The 19,193-nt window shown below is 42.8% G+C and overlaps 1 protein-coding gene across 7 annotated transcripts in view; it reads right to left on the bottom strand.

The window, feature by feature from the left end:
• BOLL (boule RNA binding protein) overlaps window positions 1-18,169 on the bottom strand; it is a 36,551-nt gene extending 18,382 nt beyond the window's left edge. For 3 of the 7 annotated variants that reach the window (XM_028751633.2, XM_028751643.2, XM_028751665.2), the window contains exons 1-5: window positions 14,874-15,018; window positions 4,748-4,891; window positions 4,046-4,137; window positions 2,365-2,419; window positions 1,045-1,120 (exon numbers count right to left, since the gene is read on the bottom strand). In XM_028751633.2, coding sequence (XP_028607466.1) covers window positions 1,045-1,120; window positions 2,365-2,419; window positions 4,046-4,137; window positions 4,748-4,891; window positions 14,874-14,891 — 385 coding nt within the window. In that variant the 5' untranslated portion in view covers window positions 14,892-15,018. Of the gene's footprint in view, window positions 1-1,044; window positions 1,121-2,364; window positions 2,420-4,045; window positions 4,138-4,747; window positions 4,892-14,296; window positions 14,490-14,873; window positions 15,022-17,660; window positions 17,864-17,923 lie in introns of those variants that run through there. The other 4 variants (XM_028751663.2, XM_028751664.2, XM_077917828.1 and 1 more) reach the window with 4 other exon arrangements.
• Between the last annotated feature and the right edge of the window lie 1,024 nt (window positions 18,170-19,193).

Genomic DNA, 19,193 nt, shown 5'->3' with positions numbered 1-19,193 from the left:
CAATTAAGAGTAGAGCAATTCTAACTGGGATGTGGGTGGGAGGGAGCGAAGCAGAAGTTTCCACCATTTTCAAGGCCCTGCTGGCTTGTGCTGGCCAAGGTAGGAAACGTGTGCATGCTTGGGTCTTCTTTTATCTTGGCAGTTCTTTTGTTTAATTTCTCACTCATTAGTTTTTGGGGCAAGAAACCAATTCACTTAATTATAATAATTGGTTGGAGGGATTAACTGTGCCAGCTCCAGGCTGGTGTAGTTGATAGATCCAATCCTAGGGCCTCTCAGATGAATGGTGTTGGATCAAGAAAACCAAAGGGCATCTCCAATATGTCCCATTTCTGGTCCTATAACTCTACACTTACAGAACGTTCCACAAATGTGACTGTGGGCTCTGGGTCAGACATGTCCCCCATCAACACAGAGCAGAGAAGCATTCCCACCCCATCCTAATCCCCTCAAATTACAACATCAGAATTTCCCTCTAAATCGCAAAATGTGTTAACAGAAAATTTCAGCTCACTGCAATTTAATATTAAGAATCATTCTATGAAACTGACTAATGCAGGCATAGGCAAACTCCGGCCCTCCAAATGTTTGGGACTACAATTCCCATCATCCCTGACCACTGGTCCTGTTAGCTAAGGATCATGGGAGTTGTAGTCCCAAACATCTGGAGGGCCAGAGTTTGCCTATGCCTGGACCAATGTGATGAAAAGAAGCAACTCTGTATCACCATCAGAAGGCATGTGCCTCAGCTGGGCCAGAAGCCTTCCACTATCATGAGCCTGAGTTGGACTATAGATAAACTTGCTAAGAGAATATTAACACTCACTAGTAGGCAAATAGAACAGTAACAGTACAATCCTATGCATGTCTACTCAAAAGTAAATACCACTGAGTTCAAATAAATTTACTGCCAAGTATGTGTGTATAGGATTGTAGCCTAAATAATTCTTCACAGCACTGGCATAGCCCAAGATTTTTCCAAAACACCCGTAAAAGATGGGGGTAGGGGGTAGGAAGCAAGCAAGCAAGCAAGCAAATACATACGAGGAATCCCTACTTGTTGTTTTCTTATTGCTGGACCAATATTCAGTTTTTTATCCTTATAATTTAGTTTTTCAGCCTAAGCCAAAGCAAAGAAAATACATACAATTATTTACCTTAATAGTTTATTTTTCAAATGTATTCAAATAATGAATGTCTCAAAAATCCCAATAACATTTCAACAACACGTTTTACAGATACCTTCAGTTCACCTCAAATCTTAATGGAAATGTCTTGTGAACTCAGTCCTTTGTTTTGTGCCAAATGGTAAGACTCTTTTGAACTGGACAAGTATTTGTTTTAAATAATGTATTCAACTGCGCTTTATAACCAACTACAGTGATCATAAGGATTGAATCAAACAGAGTGGATTAAAAAATAAATAAAACCATCTCAAGTGGATATAAATGCATAATATTTTGATCCATAAAACTTTGATAACTATTATAAATTTTATAACTTTTATAACTATAACCATAGCCACAAACAAAAAACAATACATCTCATGCATTGCTAAATTAGCCAAAGGCTAATTAAAAGAGGCATGTTTTGGCCTAGCACCTAAAGAAATGTAATGAAGGCAGCCAGGCAAGCCTCCCTGAGGTACCACAAAACGGGACCTTCTCAGTAGTTGGACCTTATCTTTGGAATCACCTCCTTTCTGAAATAAATCTGGCATTGAAACAGTTTACCTTTCCACAGCGGCTGAAGATGTACCTCCTTGCCCAAGCCTTCAGATCGTGGTTGAGTTAATATGCCAGTAATTTTGACAGTTGCTGTTTATTTATATTTTGGTAATGTTTATCTGTTTTATATTTTGTATTCAATGCTTTTACTCTTGTGTTACAAATATTGGGTGAAGAGTGAAGTTACAAACTAAACAAATGAACCAATAAATAATAGAGTACACACTGTTTTTGCAGGTCCCCATGTCTAATGTTCCACATTATTTTGCAAAGTAGTTTGTTTTTCTGTGCATCTGTTTGTACTCTATATGTTTGGACACCTCTCAAAATATTGTTCCCAAACTTGGCATGAAACTTTTTGAGGTGGAGATGGAAGAGACTGTTGTCGTTGGAATGCCAGGCGCCATTTGGAATCAAGGCAGCGGACCAAAACAAGACTCTGGATTAACTTCACTTGATTTTTGGTGTGGCAGGTCCAAACTCACAAACCACATTATCCATTTAAAAATCACAATATTTTTTTGGTTTGTGGGCAGCACCAGGCACTCCCCACTACCTTACTATAAACAAATGTTACTTGGTATTACCAGTTCCTATCTGTGCACAAATATATAATTTTTAATGAAATCGTGTTTACCTCTTGTAGTATTTTCTGAGCGTCTTCCTGAGTTTCAAATGTGATGAAACCATACCTAAGTAAAACAGCATACGTTTTTCTTAGCATATACTATATTTGCAACCTTCCCAAACAAGAGCTGCTGCTTGACATGCATAAAATGAAGGCCTCTTCTGATATCATATAAAATGAGGAAGAACCATTGACTGACTTGAGCACTATGGATCAGTATATCTACCATATCAAACACCAGATTTAAAAATCCATTAAACATAATCTTTTGGCTGGCTTCCCCAAAACAAATTAGAGTTCTCATGGCCTTTACCAGGATGGTGGCTTTTTACCGCGGTTTAAACTTGGTTTAAACTATTCTACTTAAAACTAGTCATTAAAGTTTCCTATTTTAATCTGTTCTATCAATGCGCAGCACCTTATTATGGGTTAATTTCAGCATTTGTTACATATTCAAGTTTGTGAATGAATGGATTAAACCAAGATGACACACATAAAAAGATAACTGACAGAAATGTTTATATGTATAGTTAACATAATGAACAAGAAGTCTGTCTACATGCTTGCCTGTATTATACTCTCTATACTTTATTTTCACTAGATTGTTGTCACATTGTGAACTGGGAAGACTTGACTGACAGCAGTAGCAGCATATCCCATGGCAGGTGAAGTGGAGGGAGGAGCAGCTTTCCTTCATCACTCTGTGCGAGATGAAAATGCAGTGCCTATGGTATTCTGGTCTGTCAGATATCAGTTCAGAGCAATGAGGAGGACCAGGACTTCAGGACAGTAGCAAGAGCTGAAGGGGAACGTGGATGTGGTGGTAGTGAAAATAAGAAGTCTTGCACCAACCTGTTGAATTTTCCACCCTGGGATGTGGGGCCTGCTGGCCCATATTTGGCTAGCTCACCTTTAGGGTGGGGAAGCAAACTCCCACCCACCTTCAGTTACCTGCAAGCCTCAATTGGTGCCACTCCCAGCCAAGATCTGATGGCAGAATTACCGTACTTTAGAATGCCTGAGGCCTTTTACCCATCACCATACCTGTGCAGTCCAATTGGGGGTGGGGAGTGCGGGCTTTTGAAAAAGAGGGAGGCTAGAGCAGAGAATTCAAGCAGAGCATGCAGGGCAGTGGGAAGAGTCTCCCTTAGAACTTCCACAAGGGGGGGAAGCCTGTGGTTGTGAGATAGTCAACCTAAAGTACCCTAGTCTGTGAAAACATGAAATGCCACCTTGCCTTTTGTTCCTATGGTTTGGAAAATCATAGTGAAAACTGATATATACTAATTACCTCTAAATAGGAAACTTTTTGTAACTCTTTGTAAACTTTTAACTTTTTGTAAAAGAGCTGGTACTTTCCTTCCAGGACCTGAATGTACCATGAATGACTATGACTGCATAGTTCTGCCTTCTGGAGTGAACAGGAGGAGCAACTCAGACGAGGATATCCTCCTCTACTGTAGAGAAAAAATGTTGATTTTTAACTATGAGTACAATCCTATACAAGTCATCTACCCAAAAGCAAGCCTTACTAAGTTTAATGAGACTTAATCGAAGTTAATTGTGTATGGGGTTGTAGTTTTAAGGTGCTCATGTCTTGTTAATTATGTAATAAGGATTTTCCCCCCTGCATGTATTGCATGAACTAGTATTATTTCTACTTGATGAGCAAATGCTTTATTGTACTAACCCCTTTGATACTCCAGCTCTGTCATTTACTATTTTTACTTCTTTGACGCAGCCATACTGGGAAAAAAACTTCCTTAGGTCATTCTCATTAGTCTAGTAAAAGAAAAAGAAAATGATTACAACATCAAATCATTACTATAAATGTACTTAAAATCATCATTTAACTTTGATTTCCTTTATGGGATGTTTTATTTTTAAAATCATATTAATATTGATCACACCATTCTGTATCAAGTATTCCACTAACTGAATCGCATCTCGTCTTTTTAAATTCAATGTTCAAAAATCATAATTTGAATGCTATTTTTTAGTCTACTGGCCTTAAAGGCAACCTTTCAAGTAGAGGTTAAGTAGAAGTTCCTGCCCCCTTAGAACCAGTGTTGGAAGAGAATTTGGGCTAGATACTTTCTAGGCTCTACCAGGTCCAAAATTACAACTCTTTCGCCTTTTCTTCTCTATTAAGTAACAGAGATGAGAAGGACCAGCAAAGTGAACAAATCCAGTATTTTCTCATTGGTTGGTGTTTGTATCTTGAAATTCTTGTGCAGTAGCACTATACCTGTCCAACAAATACATAAAATTAGAGCCTAATTTCAACATTTATACACATAAAACTATACAACAAATGATATAAGCAACCTATTAAGACAGAAGTGAAAAAAATGATTGTATTGCTAAGGAACCAAGATCAGAAAAAAAATACCTTAAAATCGATTCCTCCAACAAAGATGCGATTAGGAATGACTGTTCCAAATCTTGGGGCACTTGTGGGGTTATTTAAAGGCACTGGCGACACAGTGTTAGGAGACGGAGACAGAGAATCAGTTTGCATCTGATTTGTAGTTTGCTGTTTAAGAGAATATAGTCTTGTTAAGATATATTTTCAACACAAAAAAATTGAAATGCTAAAAAGACAAATCACAGCTATTATTTAATTTTTGACGTACTAAGCTACCTTCGGACGCGGGTGGCGCTGTGGGTAAAAGCCTCAGCGCCTAGGGCTTGCAGATCGAAAGGTCGGCGGTTCGAATCCCCGCGGCGGGGTGCGCTCCCGTTGCTCGGTCCCAGCGCCTGCCAACCTAGCAGTTCGAAAGCACTCCCGGGTGCAAGTAGATAAATAGGGACCGCTTACTAGCGGGAAGGTAAACGGTGTTTCCGTGTGCGGCTCTGGCTCGCCAGAGCAGCGATGTCACCCGGAAGTGTCTCCAGACAGCGCCGATGTCACCCGGAAGTGTCTCCGGACCCCCGGCCTCTTGAGTGAGATGGGCGCACAACCCTCGAGTCTGTCAAGACTGGCCCGTATGGGCAGGGGTACCTTTAAGCTACCTTCGGTAGTATCTTCATTCAGGATGCCACATATACTAAATCTAAGATTACCAGCTGAATTCTACATACATATAGCTAGTTAGTTCACTGCATATTTGCTTCAAAGTATATTCCATTGATTTTAAGAGAATTTGCTTTCATATAAATGGTTTCAACCTGGTACACACTACCTTTTCTTCACCTGTTGCACCTAGTTATGTTTAGAAATCATAATTCATTCTGAAAGCAATAAGAGAATGGTAGATAATATTTAATGTTCTTATGATTTTTAATTATATGTTTTCTTATTTTTAATTATCAAGAAATAAGAACAAGCTGAAACCTTTCCACACACACCCAATTCACTTGTAGACTGGAATGTTTAAGTATTTTACTAATGTTTTTATATCCCACCCTATATGCACATGCAAAGTAATACGGTTTATTAAAAAATTCAAAAGGTTCATACAATACAAATCAAATAAAAAATGAAAAGGACCAAGTTTTTGCTTATCATAATCATTCTATATCCAATAGCAAACTTGGTCTCAGGCCTCTCACTGGAATAGTGAAACCAGGGTACTCACAGCTTATGTGAGGAACAGAACAATTTGTTTGTAAATTAAAAGGGTGAGGAGAAGAGGAAAAAAAACCTTAAATGACCCAACAAGGACCATGCTCACTGACCTCCATGAGATAGACTATTTAGGGCAGGGGTCTGCAACCTTTAAGACAAAAAGAGCCACTTGGACCCATTTCCGAAGAAAAAAACAACTGGGAGCTGCAAAACTCGTCATTATAAAAATAACTTTTTTGTCACTTTTTTATTATTTCTTTGTTTGACCCCTCAGAATTACTCCTCTTCATAGAAATAAACGTTAAGTTAACAAGTTACCTTTTTGTGTGTGTGTGTTCTTTACTCCCCTTCAAAACAGTGACCAGCGTACATGCCCCCTTTCAATGCAGTGACCAGCGTACATGCCCCTTACAATGTAGTGGGCAGGCGGGCGGGAAGGTGACGTCGGGACGGTGCATGACTAACGCACGCACCGCCCCATGCGACGTCACAGCCAGTACAGCGCCCGCCACAGTGGGGAGTGTTGGGGCACACGATGCGCCTCCTCCCCTCGCTAGTATCCGCCCCGGAGCCGCGGCAAAGGTGTAAAAGAGCCACATGCGGCTCCGGAACCGCGGGTTGCAGACCCCTGATTTAGGGTGTCAGTTGAAGAAAAACTGGGGGGGGGGGGGGGAACAAGATGGGAAAATTGAGATATACATACTCCTTAACTGTTTATGGTATGGGGGCGGGTCGTGTCACATGATGCATGCCAACTCTACAAATTTTTAAAGGTTCTAACCCCTTTGAAGCTAAGAGCCATGGAGAATTATGAACCAAGAGAAAGCACTTCCTGCATCCCTAATTACTCTCTCCTTGCCCCAAGGACCCTTGACTCCAACAGCTTAAGGTGGAGAACTGAACTTAGTACTGTATCAGAAAAATAAGAAACTGAGATGAATTTCAGCTTGGCAGATTGATCCTTTCATAGTTATGAAAAGGAGACAACTTACCTCTTTCTCTATGCCATTTACAGTGCAGTCCTGTGTATATTTATTTGGGAAAACCCACTGTGTTACTCTCAAAGATTTACTCCCAGATAAGTGTGACTACAGGACTACAGTCTTACAACTTGCATGATGAGATGGGACATGTATGAAAGAGGCTGGGAATATACATGTGTGCAAAAGAGACATCACACCTGATTAACAGTGCAATCCTGTATATGTCAACTCAGTCCAGGACTTAGAGCTAAACGTGTGGGACTTACGAGCTAAACGTGTGTAGGTTTGCAAACTATGCAATCTTTTAAAAGAGCTTCTTCTAAAATTTAAATTAGCAGAACAAGCAAGTAGACATTCCCATTCTTTATGTGTGGCTTGCTGAACAATTTAAAATTGGCAACTTGGAGCAGCAGAATCCCATTTTTCTACCCTCTGAAAACTTTTTGATCGGAGAAGTTCCTTCTTCAAAGGAAGAGAATTTTTGGTTACAGATCCATGACCCAGTTCAAATGAAATGCTGCTGACTGCAAAATCATGGTGATTAAATTTACTTTCTGAGATTTTGGACACTAGAAGGTAATAACTGAAGCGCTATATTGGACTTCATGAGTGAAAAAATGTGAATTCAAGGTGCCTGGGAGGGTGAGAAATACCATCTAGCAGAATGAGAAAAAGCTAGTTATTAATACAGCTAGAATTTGCTCTGAAGTGCATACTTTAAATAATTGTCATATACATAATTGGTAGACAGAGAATTGGAAGACTCTCTTTTTTATTTTATTTTTTTCTTCATATCTTGCTTTTCTGTGACTTTTCGGGACGTGGGTGGCGCTGTGGGTTAAACCACAGAGCCTAGGACTTGCCGATCAGAAGGTCGGCGATTTGAATCCCTGTGACAGGGTGAGCTCCCGTTGCTTGGTCCCTGCTCCTGCCAACGACTAGCAGTTCGAAAGCACGTCAAAGTGCAAGTAGATAAATAGGTACCGCTCCGGCGGGAAGGTAAACAGCGTTTCCGTGTGCTGCTCTGGTTCGCCAGAAGCGGCTTAGTCATGCTGGCCACATGACCCGGAAGCTGTACGCCAGCTCCCTCGGCCAATAAAGCGAGATGAGCACCGCAACCCCAGAGTCTGTCACGACTGGACCTAATGGTCAGGGGTCCCTTTACCTTTACTTTATGACTTTTAACTCTAGCTCTCTGTTAACCCTATTTACATGTATGTTTGGTTCTTTGAATATTTATATTTGAGATAAATGAATATACACTTAGGAAGGTGTTGGACAGAAGATGAAGGGACCTGGATGTGAGGTAAGCCAGAGAGGCTCTCTCAGGGTTTGAGGCTGAGGGAACAGGGGAAAGCTTTCTCTTTCTCTCTTTTTCTTGGTTTGTTACTTCTTTCTTTAGACTGGTTCAGTTTTTACTGTATCCTATGTTGAAAAATATCAAAAATTAACTAAAAAAACCACACCTTCTTCCCTAGTAACATTATTTCTGTACTAGTTGAACCATAAGGAAAAGGTACACCATTATTAGTTTATAAGCTAGAAACTAAAACCAGTAGTAACTACAGTTATGTCGGGCTAGACCATATGGAACTACTGCTAACACTAACGAGGAAAAGACTGAAATTTGCATAGGAAAAAACCCACAATTATATTGTACAAAACATTATCTAGTTCATTTTTTAAAAAATTAGTCTTCACAGCAGAAATTATATTCTTCAAAATATTTCTGCAAAATATTCCCACAACATGAAATTATCAGAGAATGGGAATGGTGTATAAAATCCAAACAAAATTCTGTTGTAAAAATAATGGCCGTAAAGCTTTGTAAGAACTGTTTTCGAATAGACTGAACCAAGTGTAGCTTGCAAGAAAATGTTGTAAAATTGAGTGCTTGTGTTCAGGATTTCAAACACCCTGCCATACCCTCCTATAGGGGACTCCATTCCATCCTTCCCAACAGTCAGTCAGCATTACATTACCACTGAGCATGTTCAGTTCTCATTGGCAATTCTGGGTGATTCCCAACCAGGGGGGCACTGGTGTTCCAGAAAGATTTTCTAAATGGTGCCATTTCAACTTCATAAATATATATTCCTGCAGTATATACTGTTTGTGTATTTGTATACGTATATACAACCCATGCCGTCAACAAGGATCATGATAATGGATACCCATCAAAAATAAATGAAGAGCTGGAAGAAAAAATTCACTACACCTATTTTAACCATTTCTAAACCCAAACCTCTGCTTAATAATTAAAAAAACATTATTGTTTAAAATAATAATTTTCTCTCCTTTTGCTCCAGATTGAAGGCACAGAATGACAATGAACAACATGAGATAAAGTTCTACTGCTGTTAACCATCAAACAATAATAAAAAATACATTATCACAGTGTCCCTAATATTCAGCCAATAAATTCCAAACTTCAGCTTCTTTTCCAGAAAAAAATTGTCATAATTGTTCATAGTGTAGTATCTAGGAATGCACAGGAAGCGTTAGCATAGCACAGTCTGCTATGAGCAACAGAACCACGACAAGGTCCTTCCTGAGTCTGTTGAAAAAAACAAACCAATTTGGAAAAGAAAAATACACTGATATGTCAATTGAGGGGTTAAAGGTTATTAAAAGGAAATAGTTAAGAGATATTAATAAATTATAATTGAAGAACACAACTCTTTAGCCTATATTTCCTCACCATGATTTATAAACAATTTTTCATAAAGAAGCATTTAAAAATCTAAAGGTAAAAGGTAAAGGACCCCTGGACGATTAAGTCCAGTTGAATTCGATTATGGGGATGGGCGCTCCTCTCCACTTTCAGGCCAAGGAAGCCAGTGTTTGTCTACAGAAGGGTCATGTGGCCACCATGACTAAATAGCTTCTGGCACACGGAACACTGTGATGAGTGCCAGAGCGCACGGAAAAGCTGTTTATCTTCCCGCTGCAGCACTACCTATTTATCTACTCATGCTGGTATGCTTTTGAACCACTAGATTGGCAGGAGCTGGGACAAAGCAACTGGAGCTCACCCCGTCACATGGATTTGAACTGCTGACCTTACAAATGGCAAACCCAAGAGGCTCGGTGATTTAGACCACAGCGCCACCTGCGGCCCTCTTAAAATCTACTGCAGCTTGTGAAAAACCGAGACTCTTTTTTGAGATATTGGCTGGAAACTTTTCCATGGAACAACTCTGACATTTTTAAAGTGTATTTTCTGGTTTAAAAATGGAGTTTTAAATAGCTAATCAGTTAAGCTAATCAGACCATATCAAACCAATCAGAACCAAAAGAACCTCAGAGTAGCTTTCATCTATTTTATCCAGTAAAATTATAAAGTTAGTGCTCTTTTCCCCACAATAACTTAAGAGCACAAAGCAAGGTTATGTAAAAGGAAGTACAGTGGACCCTCGGGTTATGTTACCTTCAGGTAAAGTAACTTTCGGGTTGCGAATGCGGCAAACCCAGAAGTGTATACTTCTGGGTTTCGCCACGTGCGCATGCACAGAAGCGCTCTGTGCACGTGTGCAAAAGCAGCGCTTCTAGATGCAGACTTTTTGGGGTATGTACGGACCCCAGGAACCAATTAAGTTCGTATCTGGAGGGTCCACTGTACAGGTGGAGACCATTTCGCTTGGGGGTTCCATTCCCACTCCCCATACCCTTCATAAGCATGCCCAGCCCCAATTCGGCCCTCTCCCAGGGCAAAAAGGACCCGCATGTCAGCGCCTAAAATAGTTGCTGCCTACACAACCAGAGATCTCATAATAGACAAAATCATGTCCTTTCTTCTAATGTTATTAACAATGAAATCTTTTACTACGTATGTTACGTGCATATTAATACTGTATTTTCAGTTTCAGCACTGAAACTCTGCCCACAGCATAATTTCTTACTGCAACACAAAACATTACTCTATTCCCATTATGGTAATTCAAGACTGCAATCTGCTCCTGTATATTGTTTATCTGTATTTTGGCTGTGATGATAAACACTTAAAAATGCAATGGGAATACACAAATTCATAGCATATCTTTACTTTACAGCAATCATTAGATGACAGGGTGAGAGGAAGAAGCCTAAGGCAATGAGCATTTAATTCAGAACACAAGGATGAAGTGCTATTATGAAGAACTAATTTAATTCAAAAATACAAAATAATACAAGGTAATGTAGATAAGGCAGAATTTCAAGTAAGGCAATGCAGTGCATTATTTTAAGCCAGTAATTTCTTGAAGATTTAAGTAAGAAAAATATAATACAATAAAATTGACTGTCCTTTCTATCAGGCTGGGGTTTCTGTTTACCTACCTAGTACTACAATCCTAAACTTATGTCCTAGTGAGAAACCTCCACAGTGGGACCTACTGCTGAATAAATGGATTTAATGAATATGTGGATTTCAAAGCTTCTAAAACATTCTTCCTTTCTTCTAGCCATAACACTGAACATACATATTGAGGCCTCAACTGCAACTGCTTGAACCCTGGTGACTTCTCAAAACATGCATGGGAAACCCTTCTGAGGGTGATGCTACAGGAGGCAATTTGGAGAAGTGAAACAGAGGTTAGGAAGGAAGAGGTTAAGTTCCACTCCAAAACAGCTTCTCCTTTTCTAAAGGTGTTTGTGGGTAGCATATTGTTTGGGCCTGAATCTGTTCCTGGCATTACATTTACAGTGGATCCTTGGGTCGCGAACATGATACATGCGGGAGGCACGTTCGCAACCCGCACCGTTCGCAACCCACAGCGTCGCGTCTGTGCACATGCGGGTCACAATTCGGCGCTTCTGCACATGTGCAAAGCATGATTTAGCACTTTTGTGCATGCGCCGAAACCCGGAAGTAACCCGTTCCGGTACTTCCAGGTTCGGCACGGTGCACAACCCGAAATCACGTAACCTGAAGAGTCTGTAACCCGAGGTACCACTGTACAGTACTTACAAATTTAGTTTTAGCAATAGCAAGTTCTACCCATGAGAAAACCCATGATGGATTTCCACAGCTGTTGAACATACTGAACTCTGCATGTTTTTGTACATATGCTAAGTCTCCACACATATAAAGAAAAAGGGATGCACAATTTTGCTTGACATACTGCATGTGACAAGCCCTTGCCTATTCCCAAGCCTCAAATTGAAGAAAAGGGTGGCAGATTGTCCCATCAGATATGAAATACCTATGAGGCATTCCAAGCATTCTCAAAGAGCAATGCAACAAGTTGCTGTTCTCTACTTGCGATTGGAGCAGAGTGGTAGTGGCGAAGGAACTGTCCTGATATTTCATTCAATCCAGCAAATAACAGAGACAACACCCCTCACCCTTCAATCTAACCAAAATATCAAGTTCTCTAGAAATGGAGACACTCTTCATAAAACAAATAATGATTTTGAGGCATTTTCTTTATGGCATGTGTTACCAAAAATGATTCTTTTGGATATGTAGAGGTACCAAGAAAACAAGGGTTTTCAGTATGTTCAATATACATGGAACTCCATCCTTGCTGGGTTAAGTACTGCATTTTTCCATCTGAACCTGCCAAGCTATTAGGATCCTCATCAGAAACCTTTCTGTGTATATGGGATTGACCCAGGATAGTACCTTTTCTACTGTAGCACCCCACCTCATGTATTGTCTCCCCAGGGAAGATTACTGGTGCAGTTTCGGTTACATTTGCAGCTCCAGATGAAGCCATTCTTAAAAAATCACCCAGGATGTTTTGTTTACTACTTTTGTATTTTGTCATATTGTATACTTGTTAAAATCTGTGCTTGTATTCCCTACTCCAACACTTTGGGGGGGTGTTATTGGGGGATGTTATTGGGTTATTCTTTTTATTTTGGTTTTATATATTGTGATCTTTCCTGTGAATCACCCTGAGACTTCTGGGTATAGGGCAGTATATAAATTCAATCAATCAATAACTCTTTGTAAAAAGGACTGGGAGATTCCATGTACATAACTGATTGAAAACTAACTAACAAACCAAAAGTAGGCCAAAAGATGTCACGAGTTGGAAGTACCGAGAGGAACTCTGCCTTTTCATCCAGCATTAGCAAATAAATCTGCAATCAGACTTCTCATTTTTATATTCAAATTGCCAAATGCAGATCCGAAACTCTACACCACGTGTGAAACACACCCACCAAATGAAAAAGAGGCATCTCTAATAAACTCCCTAGTGCCGCAGTTAAGTTACAAACTTGACACTGCCAGGTTCTTCGCGGGACTATTTACTAGAAAGCGGATAAAAAGGTAAATGTAAAGGTACCCCTGCCCGTACGGGCCAGTCTTGACAGACTCTAGGGTTGTGCGCCCATCTCACTCAAGAGGCCGGGGGCCAGTGCTGTCCGGAGACATTTCCGGGTCACGTGGCCAGCGTGACATTGCTGCTCTGGCGAGCCAGAGCCACACACGGAAACGCCGTTTACCTTCCCGCTAGTAAGCGGTCCCTATTTATCTACTTGCACCCAGGAGTGCTTTCGAACTGCTAGGTTGGCAGGCGCTGGGACCGAACAACGGGAGCGCACCCTGCCGCGGGGAATCGAACCGCTGACCTTTCAATCATCTCTCTTTCTCTCTCTTGTTCTAGATTCCGCAGTATTTCCCAAACTTGGGTCTCCAGCTGCTTTTGGACTACCAAATTCCCATTATCCCTGACCATGGGTGGAGCCAATGGGGGGCAGCTGCTCCCCAAATCAAGTAAATCAATAACAAATACTTAACTGAGGTTCTGCTCCCCCCTTACATAAAGCCTGGCTAGGCTCTTGCGCCTGACCACTGGTATTGCTAGCTAGGGATGATGGGAGTTGTAGTCCAAAGGGACCCCTGACCATTAAGTCCAGTTGTGACCGACTCTGGGGTTGCGGCGCTCATCTCGCTTTATTGGCCAAGGGAGCCGGCGTACAGCTTCCGGGTCATGTGGCCAGCATGACGAAGACGAACCCGCTTCTGAGCGAACCAGAGCAGCGCACGGAAACACTGTTTACCTTCCCGCCGGAGCAGTACCTATTTATCTACTTGCACTTTGATGTGCTTTTGAACTGCTAGGTTGGCAGGAGCAGGGACCGAAGAATGGGAGCTCACCCCGTCACAGGGGTTCAAACCGCTGACCTTCTGATTGGCAAGTCCTAGGCTCTGTGGTTTAACCCACAGCGCCACCCGCCTCTAGCTAGCAAGACCGGGCCTGACCACTGGTCTTGCTAGCTAAGGATGATGGGAGTTGTAGTCCAAAAACAGCTGTTTGGAAACACTGTTTTAGAAGCTAAAAAGGGGACGGGGGGCGGAGAGAGGGGGGGGGCAAAGCGGGAAAGGCCGACACAGCAACAAATGAGTGCCAGAAGGGCATCGAAAAGTGGCGGGCGGAGAGAAGGAAGCACTTACAGAAGGAATGAGGGGGAATTAGGAGCGCCTCGCGCTGACTTTTCCTCGGCTTTTTCGCGGCATCTATTGGCGGGAAAGAACATCGTCCCGTCCCCCCCCAGCTCCAACCGCCCTTCTCCCGCCGTTAGGGCGCACGCGCAAAAGGGGCGCTAGCTCTGGTGGAGAAAAGCAGCTGGCGCGAGCACGGCGGTTGGCCGGGGCTGGATTTTAGGAAGACGGATAAAAGCGGGAAGGGGCTCGTGCTGACGGAGGGAGGGCGTGGCCAACGCCTGTCTCGTGACCAAAAGCGAGGCGGGGAGGGCGCGGGAGCGTTATGGGCCTCGCCCGCCGGTTTTGGCGGGAAACCGCCGTCGAGGCTTCTGAGGAGATTTCGCGCCCTCTCTCTTACCCGCCTCACGCTCGCCCACCCACACAAAATAACGCCACCGCCTAATAAAACGCCTTTTTTTGTCGCCGTCGGAGCTGCCCGGCCGCAACCGTCGGCCTCCCCGTTTGAGATAACCTGCCCCAACGGTTTCCTCAGGAAACCAACGGTTTCCTCCCCATAGGCGGCCTGCCCCCCCCCCATAATACTAACCGAGGGGTCGGGCTCCATCTCTTTCCCTCGCGCGCGCCTATACACGGCGGTCTCCCGGCGGGCACGTTCCGCGCACGCAGCTCTTCTCCCTCAACGCAGCCCCAGGGCGAAGCGGGAGTTGGGGCAAAACGGGGGGCGGGCGGGCGCGGCAAACTCGCGCTCCCCACACGTGGTGGGAGCCTCGGCTGGGCGGAGAGGTGGGGTAAAAGCGGGAGGGTAAGGGCTTGAGGTTGTGTTTAGGGGACTCGGCGGAGCCTGAAAGTTAGGCGGGCGGTAGATTTAGTTGGCCTCCTGGCCCCCCAAATTACACCTAAGTCCTACTTTCTGGAAGCCCAGAAACTCGGCTTTCATCCATGGCCAGTTATGAGCCGTGTAATCTCTAGGCAGGAAGAGAGGAACGACTTTGAAGATTAGCATTTTGTCCTATTTAGCATTTCATCTCCAACCTCTCTCTCTCACACACACTTATTTCCATTCAGGTTTCTGAGCAGACCTCGGAGGCAAATACAATCCAAATATGAAAGCACAAGTCTTGTTAGTTTCAGGTTATTCACAAGCACATCCATATGCCTGTATCAGAAATGCTATCACTATTATCCTGGCTGGTTTCGGCCTAACGCACACAGCAGCATCAAGCATTTCCGTCAAGTATATGCGCATTGGAACAGCATTTTTAATGCTAATAATAATAATAATTGTGCCCCACCCATCTGACAGGATTGCCCCAGCCACTCTGGGCGGCTTCCAACATATATTATAAAAACATAACGTAAAACTTTACACGTTACAAAGCTTCCCTAAACTTGCTGCCATATTGTAATAATAATAATAATAATAATAATAATAATAATAATAATAATAATAATAAATAATATATTTATATCCCGCCCATCTGGCTGAGTTTCTCCAGCCACTCTGGGCGGCTCCCAATCGAATATTAAAAACAATACAGCATTAAACATTAAAAACTTCCCTAAATAGGACTGCCTTCAGATGTCTTCTAAAAGTAAGATAGTTGTTTCTTTGACATCTGATGGGAGGTTCACTACCGAGAAGGCCCTCTGCTTGGTTCCCTGTAACCCCACTTCTCGCAGTGAGGGAACCGCCAGAAGGCCCTCGGCGCTGGATCTCAGTGTTCAGGCTGAACGATGGGGGTGGAGACGCTCCTTCAGGTATACAGGACCGAGGCCGTTTAGGGCTTTCAAGGCCAGCACCAACATTTTGAAATGTGCTCGGAAACGTACTGGGAGCCAATGCAGATCTCTCAGGACCGGTGTTATATGGTCCCGGCAGCCACTCCCAGTCACCAGTCTAGCTGCCGCATTCTGGATTAATATCGTATACAGTGGTACCTCAGGTTAAGTACTTAGTTCGTTCCAGAGGTCCGTTCTTAACCTGAAACTGTTCTTAACCTGAAGCACCACTTTAGCTAATGGAGCCTCCCGCTGCTGCTGCGCCGCCGGAGCATAATTTCTGTTCTCATCCTGAATCAAAGTTCTTAACCTGAAGCACTATTTATGGGTTAGCGGAGTCTGTAACCTGAAGCGTATGTAACCTGAAGCGTATGTAACCCAAGGTACCACTGTACATCTCTACACATCTCTCCCGTAAGACTGTTTTGTGTTAGTTGCCACTCGGCAGCCCATACTTTCTCCCAAAAATGGCTTCCGCACAAATGCTACCATAATTTATATCCAGGATTTTCAGCTCCTGACTTCAGATAATAATAATAATAATAATAATAATAATAATAATAATAATAATAATTTATTATTTGTACCCCGCCCATCTGGCTGGGTTTCCCCAGCGACTCTGAAGGCTTCCAACAAAGATGCAAAATACACACACACACAAAAATAAAAAATATCATGGCACCTTAAGGACAAGTGTCTCCAAGCATGTCCAGTGTGCTCTCACCCTTAGTGCTTTCAGCCATAAATTAATCTGAGTAAAAAATTTGGGTTATAGCTATGCAAGTTGGTAGTGGCAAAAAGGTCAAGGAAGGAAGTCTGGCTTTTTTTTTTTAATAGCATGAGCTTTAGGTACTTCAAAACACTCTGAGGCAAGCCAGCCTTTACTCCTGGAAATACATGTGAGCACTAACAATGAAAACATAGACACAAATGGGTTTTTTCTGATTTTATATTCTTCCCTTCTATCAAATGGCTTGAAGAACAAATTATATACGGACTAGTAAAAGGCTGGCCTGTTGATAAACTGACATCTGTGGGTATTTTGTAGCTGAACCTATTTCCCACATTCTTTCGGCCTTGTATTGCTAGACAGCAATTATGTATGTTAATCGTTACACACCAGCATTATTTAATCGTTGGTCCAACTAACGCATCCTAACAAATCAGCTTACATGCAGTCACAAAGCTCTGACATTGGTCCTCCTCACCCATTACAGAATTCATTTGAATGTGTTCGCCCATTATGGACTAGCCTATAGGGAGAGATCTTAAGGTCTCAAGACCAAGCATTTTTTCAGTCTTTCAGGAGAATATTGAGGAAGAAGATAGGTCAACATCTTGGCTGCCAAAAGAGTATACAGTTCCATATTTTCATATTGCATCGTGCAGTTTAAACAGTTCACATTAATTATTCCCCTTCATTTGTTGCCTGTCGGTCCTTCCTTTTGCCACTTTCTGTAACATCTCAGCCTGCACCCCACGATTACATAAACTCTGTCCCCTCCTTGAAAACCTACCCTGCCCCTTCAATCCATTGCACCTCCTAGTCTCCCTCCTACTCCTGCCCCAAAAATCATCACCCTCATGCCCATACCGTTCCGTATTATCCTTGCATTGCTTATCTGTAGTTTTAGCCTCCGCCCCTAGTGCTGCTTAGAAGAGACCAGTGTTTATTTGCCATGCTTGGGAAAGAAGACTCTCTGCTCACCTCTGCCACCTCCCCTTGTCCTGTTGCTGCTGTCACTCACTCCGAGAAACTTGCTGTCCTGAAATACGCACGCTCAGCTCACAAGAGTTACATAGATCCTTCTGCACACACAAACCACAAAGCGTGTGGAGTTCGGGGGGGTTACTCACCTCTGCGCAGTGAGAATTATTACACCTTGGCCTGACCAAGAGCAGTAGCAGGGGTAGTATCTTATTTCTAAGCCCGGAGCAGCAGGAGGTGGCAGCATCTAGCCGCTAGCTGCAGATCCCTTCCTGCGTGCTGTTTGCTTTCTGACACTTGCATTCCTCCTCCCCCTTTCGGGGTATCGTTTTGCCAACAATCACACACGCGCACACCTGATTCCAGGCTGGTTGACAGCCAGGCTTCAACAGGAATGGTAGTAGAGAGGAGTGATGCAAGAGTTTTCATGACAAACTGGATCATGAACATGTAACACAATATGTAAAATGCCACTGTGTTGTTGTGGCTGACATTTCTCTCACTGTGCCTTATAAAAAAAAGGTAAAGGACCCCTGGGCGGTTAAGTCCAGTCAAAGGCGACTATGGGGTTGCTGCGCTCATCTCGCTTTCAGGCCGAGGGAGCTGGCGTTTGTCCACAGACAGCTTTCCGGGTCATGTGGCCAGCATGACTAAACCACTTCTGGCGCAACGGAACACCGTGACGGAAACCAGGGTGCACAGAAACGCCGTTTACCTTCCCGCTGCAGCGGTACCTATTTATCTACTTGCATTGGTGTGCTTTTGAACTGCTAGGTTGGCAGCAGCTGGGACAGAGCAACCAGAGCTCACCCCATTGCTGGGATTCGAACTGCCAACCTTCTGATCGGCAACCCCAAAAGGCTCAGTGGTTTAGACCACAGGCACCACCCGCATCCCCAAAATTTGCCTTCTAGGAAACACGAAGTCACAAACCGATGCACAAGTCCTAGTACCAGTTGTTAAATGTAATTGAAATAAACACCTAAGGTTTCCATAAAAGTGAGAAAATGAAATCAGAATGATCATTAAAAACTGTGCAGGAAAGACTGGGAGTGAGAGAAATGTCACTAAAGTCAGAAGTCACCAAAAGAGAAAAGATGGAAGAGTGATTCATCATCCTTACACAAAAGGAGTGCAGAAAATGAGAACAAATGCATTAGAAGTAAGAAGCGAAGAAGGTAAAGTTGGCTGCCAAACACGTATCTTCTGGCAGCACCATGAACAGCAATATGCAGCCCAAGTTTATACGTGTAACCTCCACCTACTCTCAGGTAAGTGTGTAGAAGACTGAAGTATTAGTTAGGTGGAAGAATCTTAACCGTTTTCTACTAGCTCCAAACCGGATTGATTATACAAGCACAGCAATAGGAACCAAGTTCTTGCCAAAGGGCTTGAGTCGTAGTTCAGTGAAGCAAACAC

Source organism: Podarcis muralis, chromosome 1, assembly GCF_964188315.1.
Source record: "Podarcis muralis chromosome 1, rPodMur119.hap1.1, whole genome shotgun sequence".
NCBI lineage: Eukaryota > Metazoa > Chordata > Lepidosauria > Squamata > Lacertidae > Podarcis > Podarcis muralis.
The sequence above is the reverse complement of the archived record's forward strand: the minus strand, read 5'-3'. Positions and strand labels throughout refer to the sequence as shown.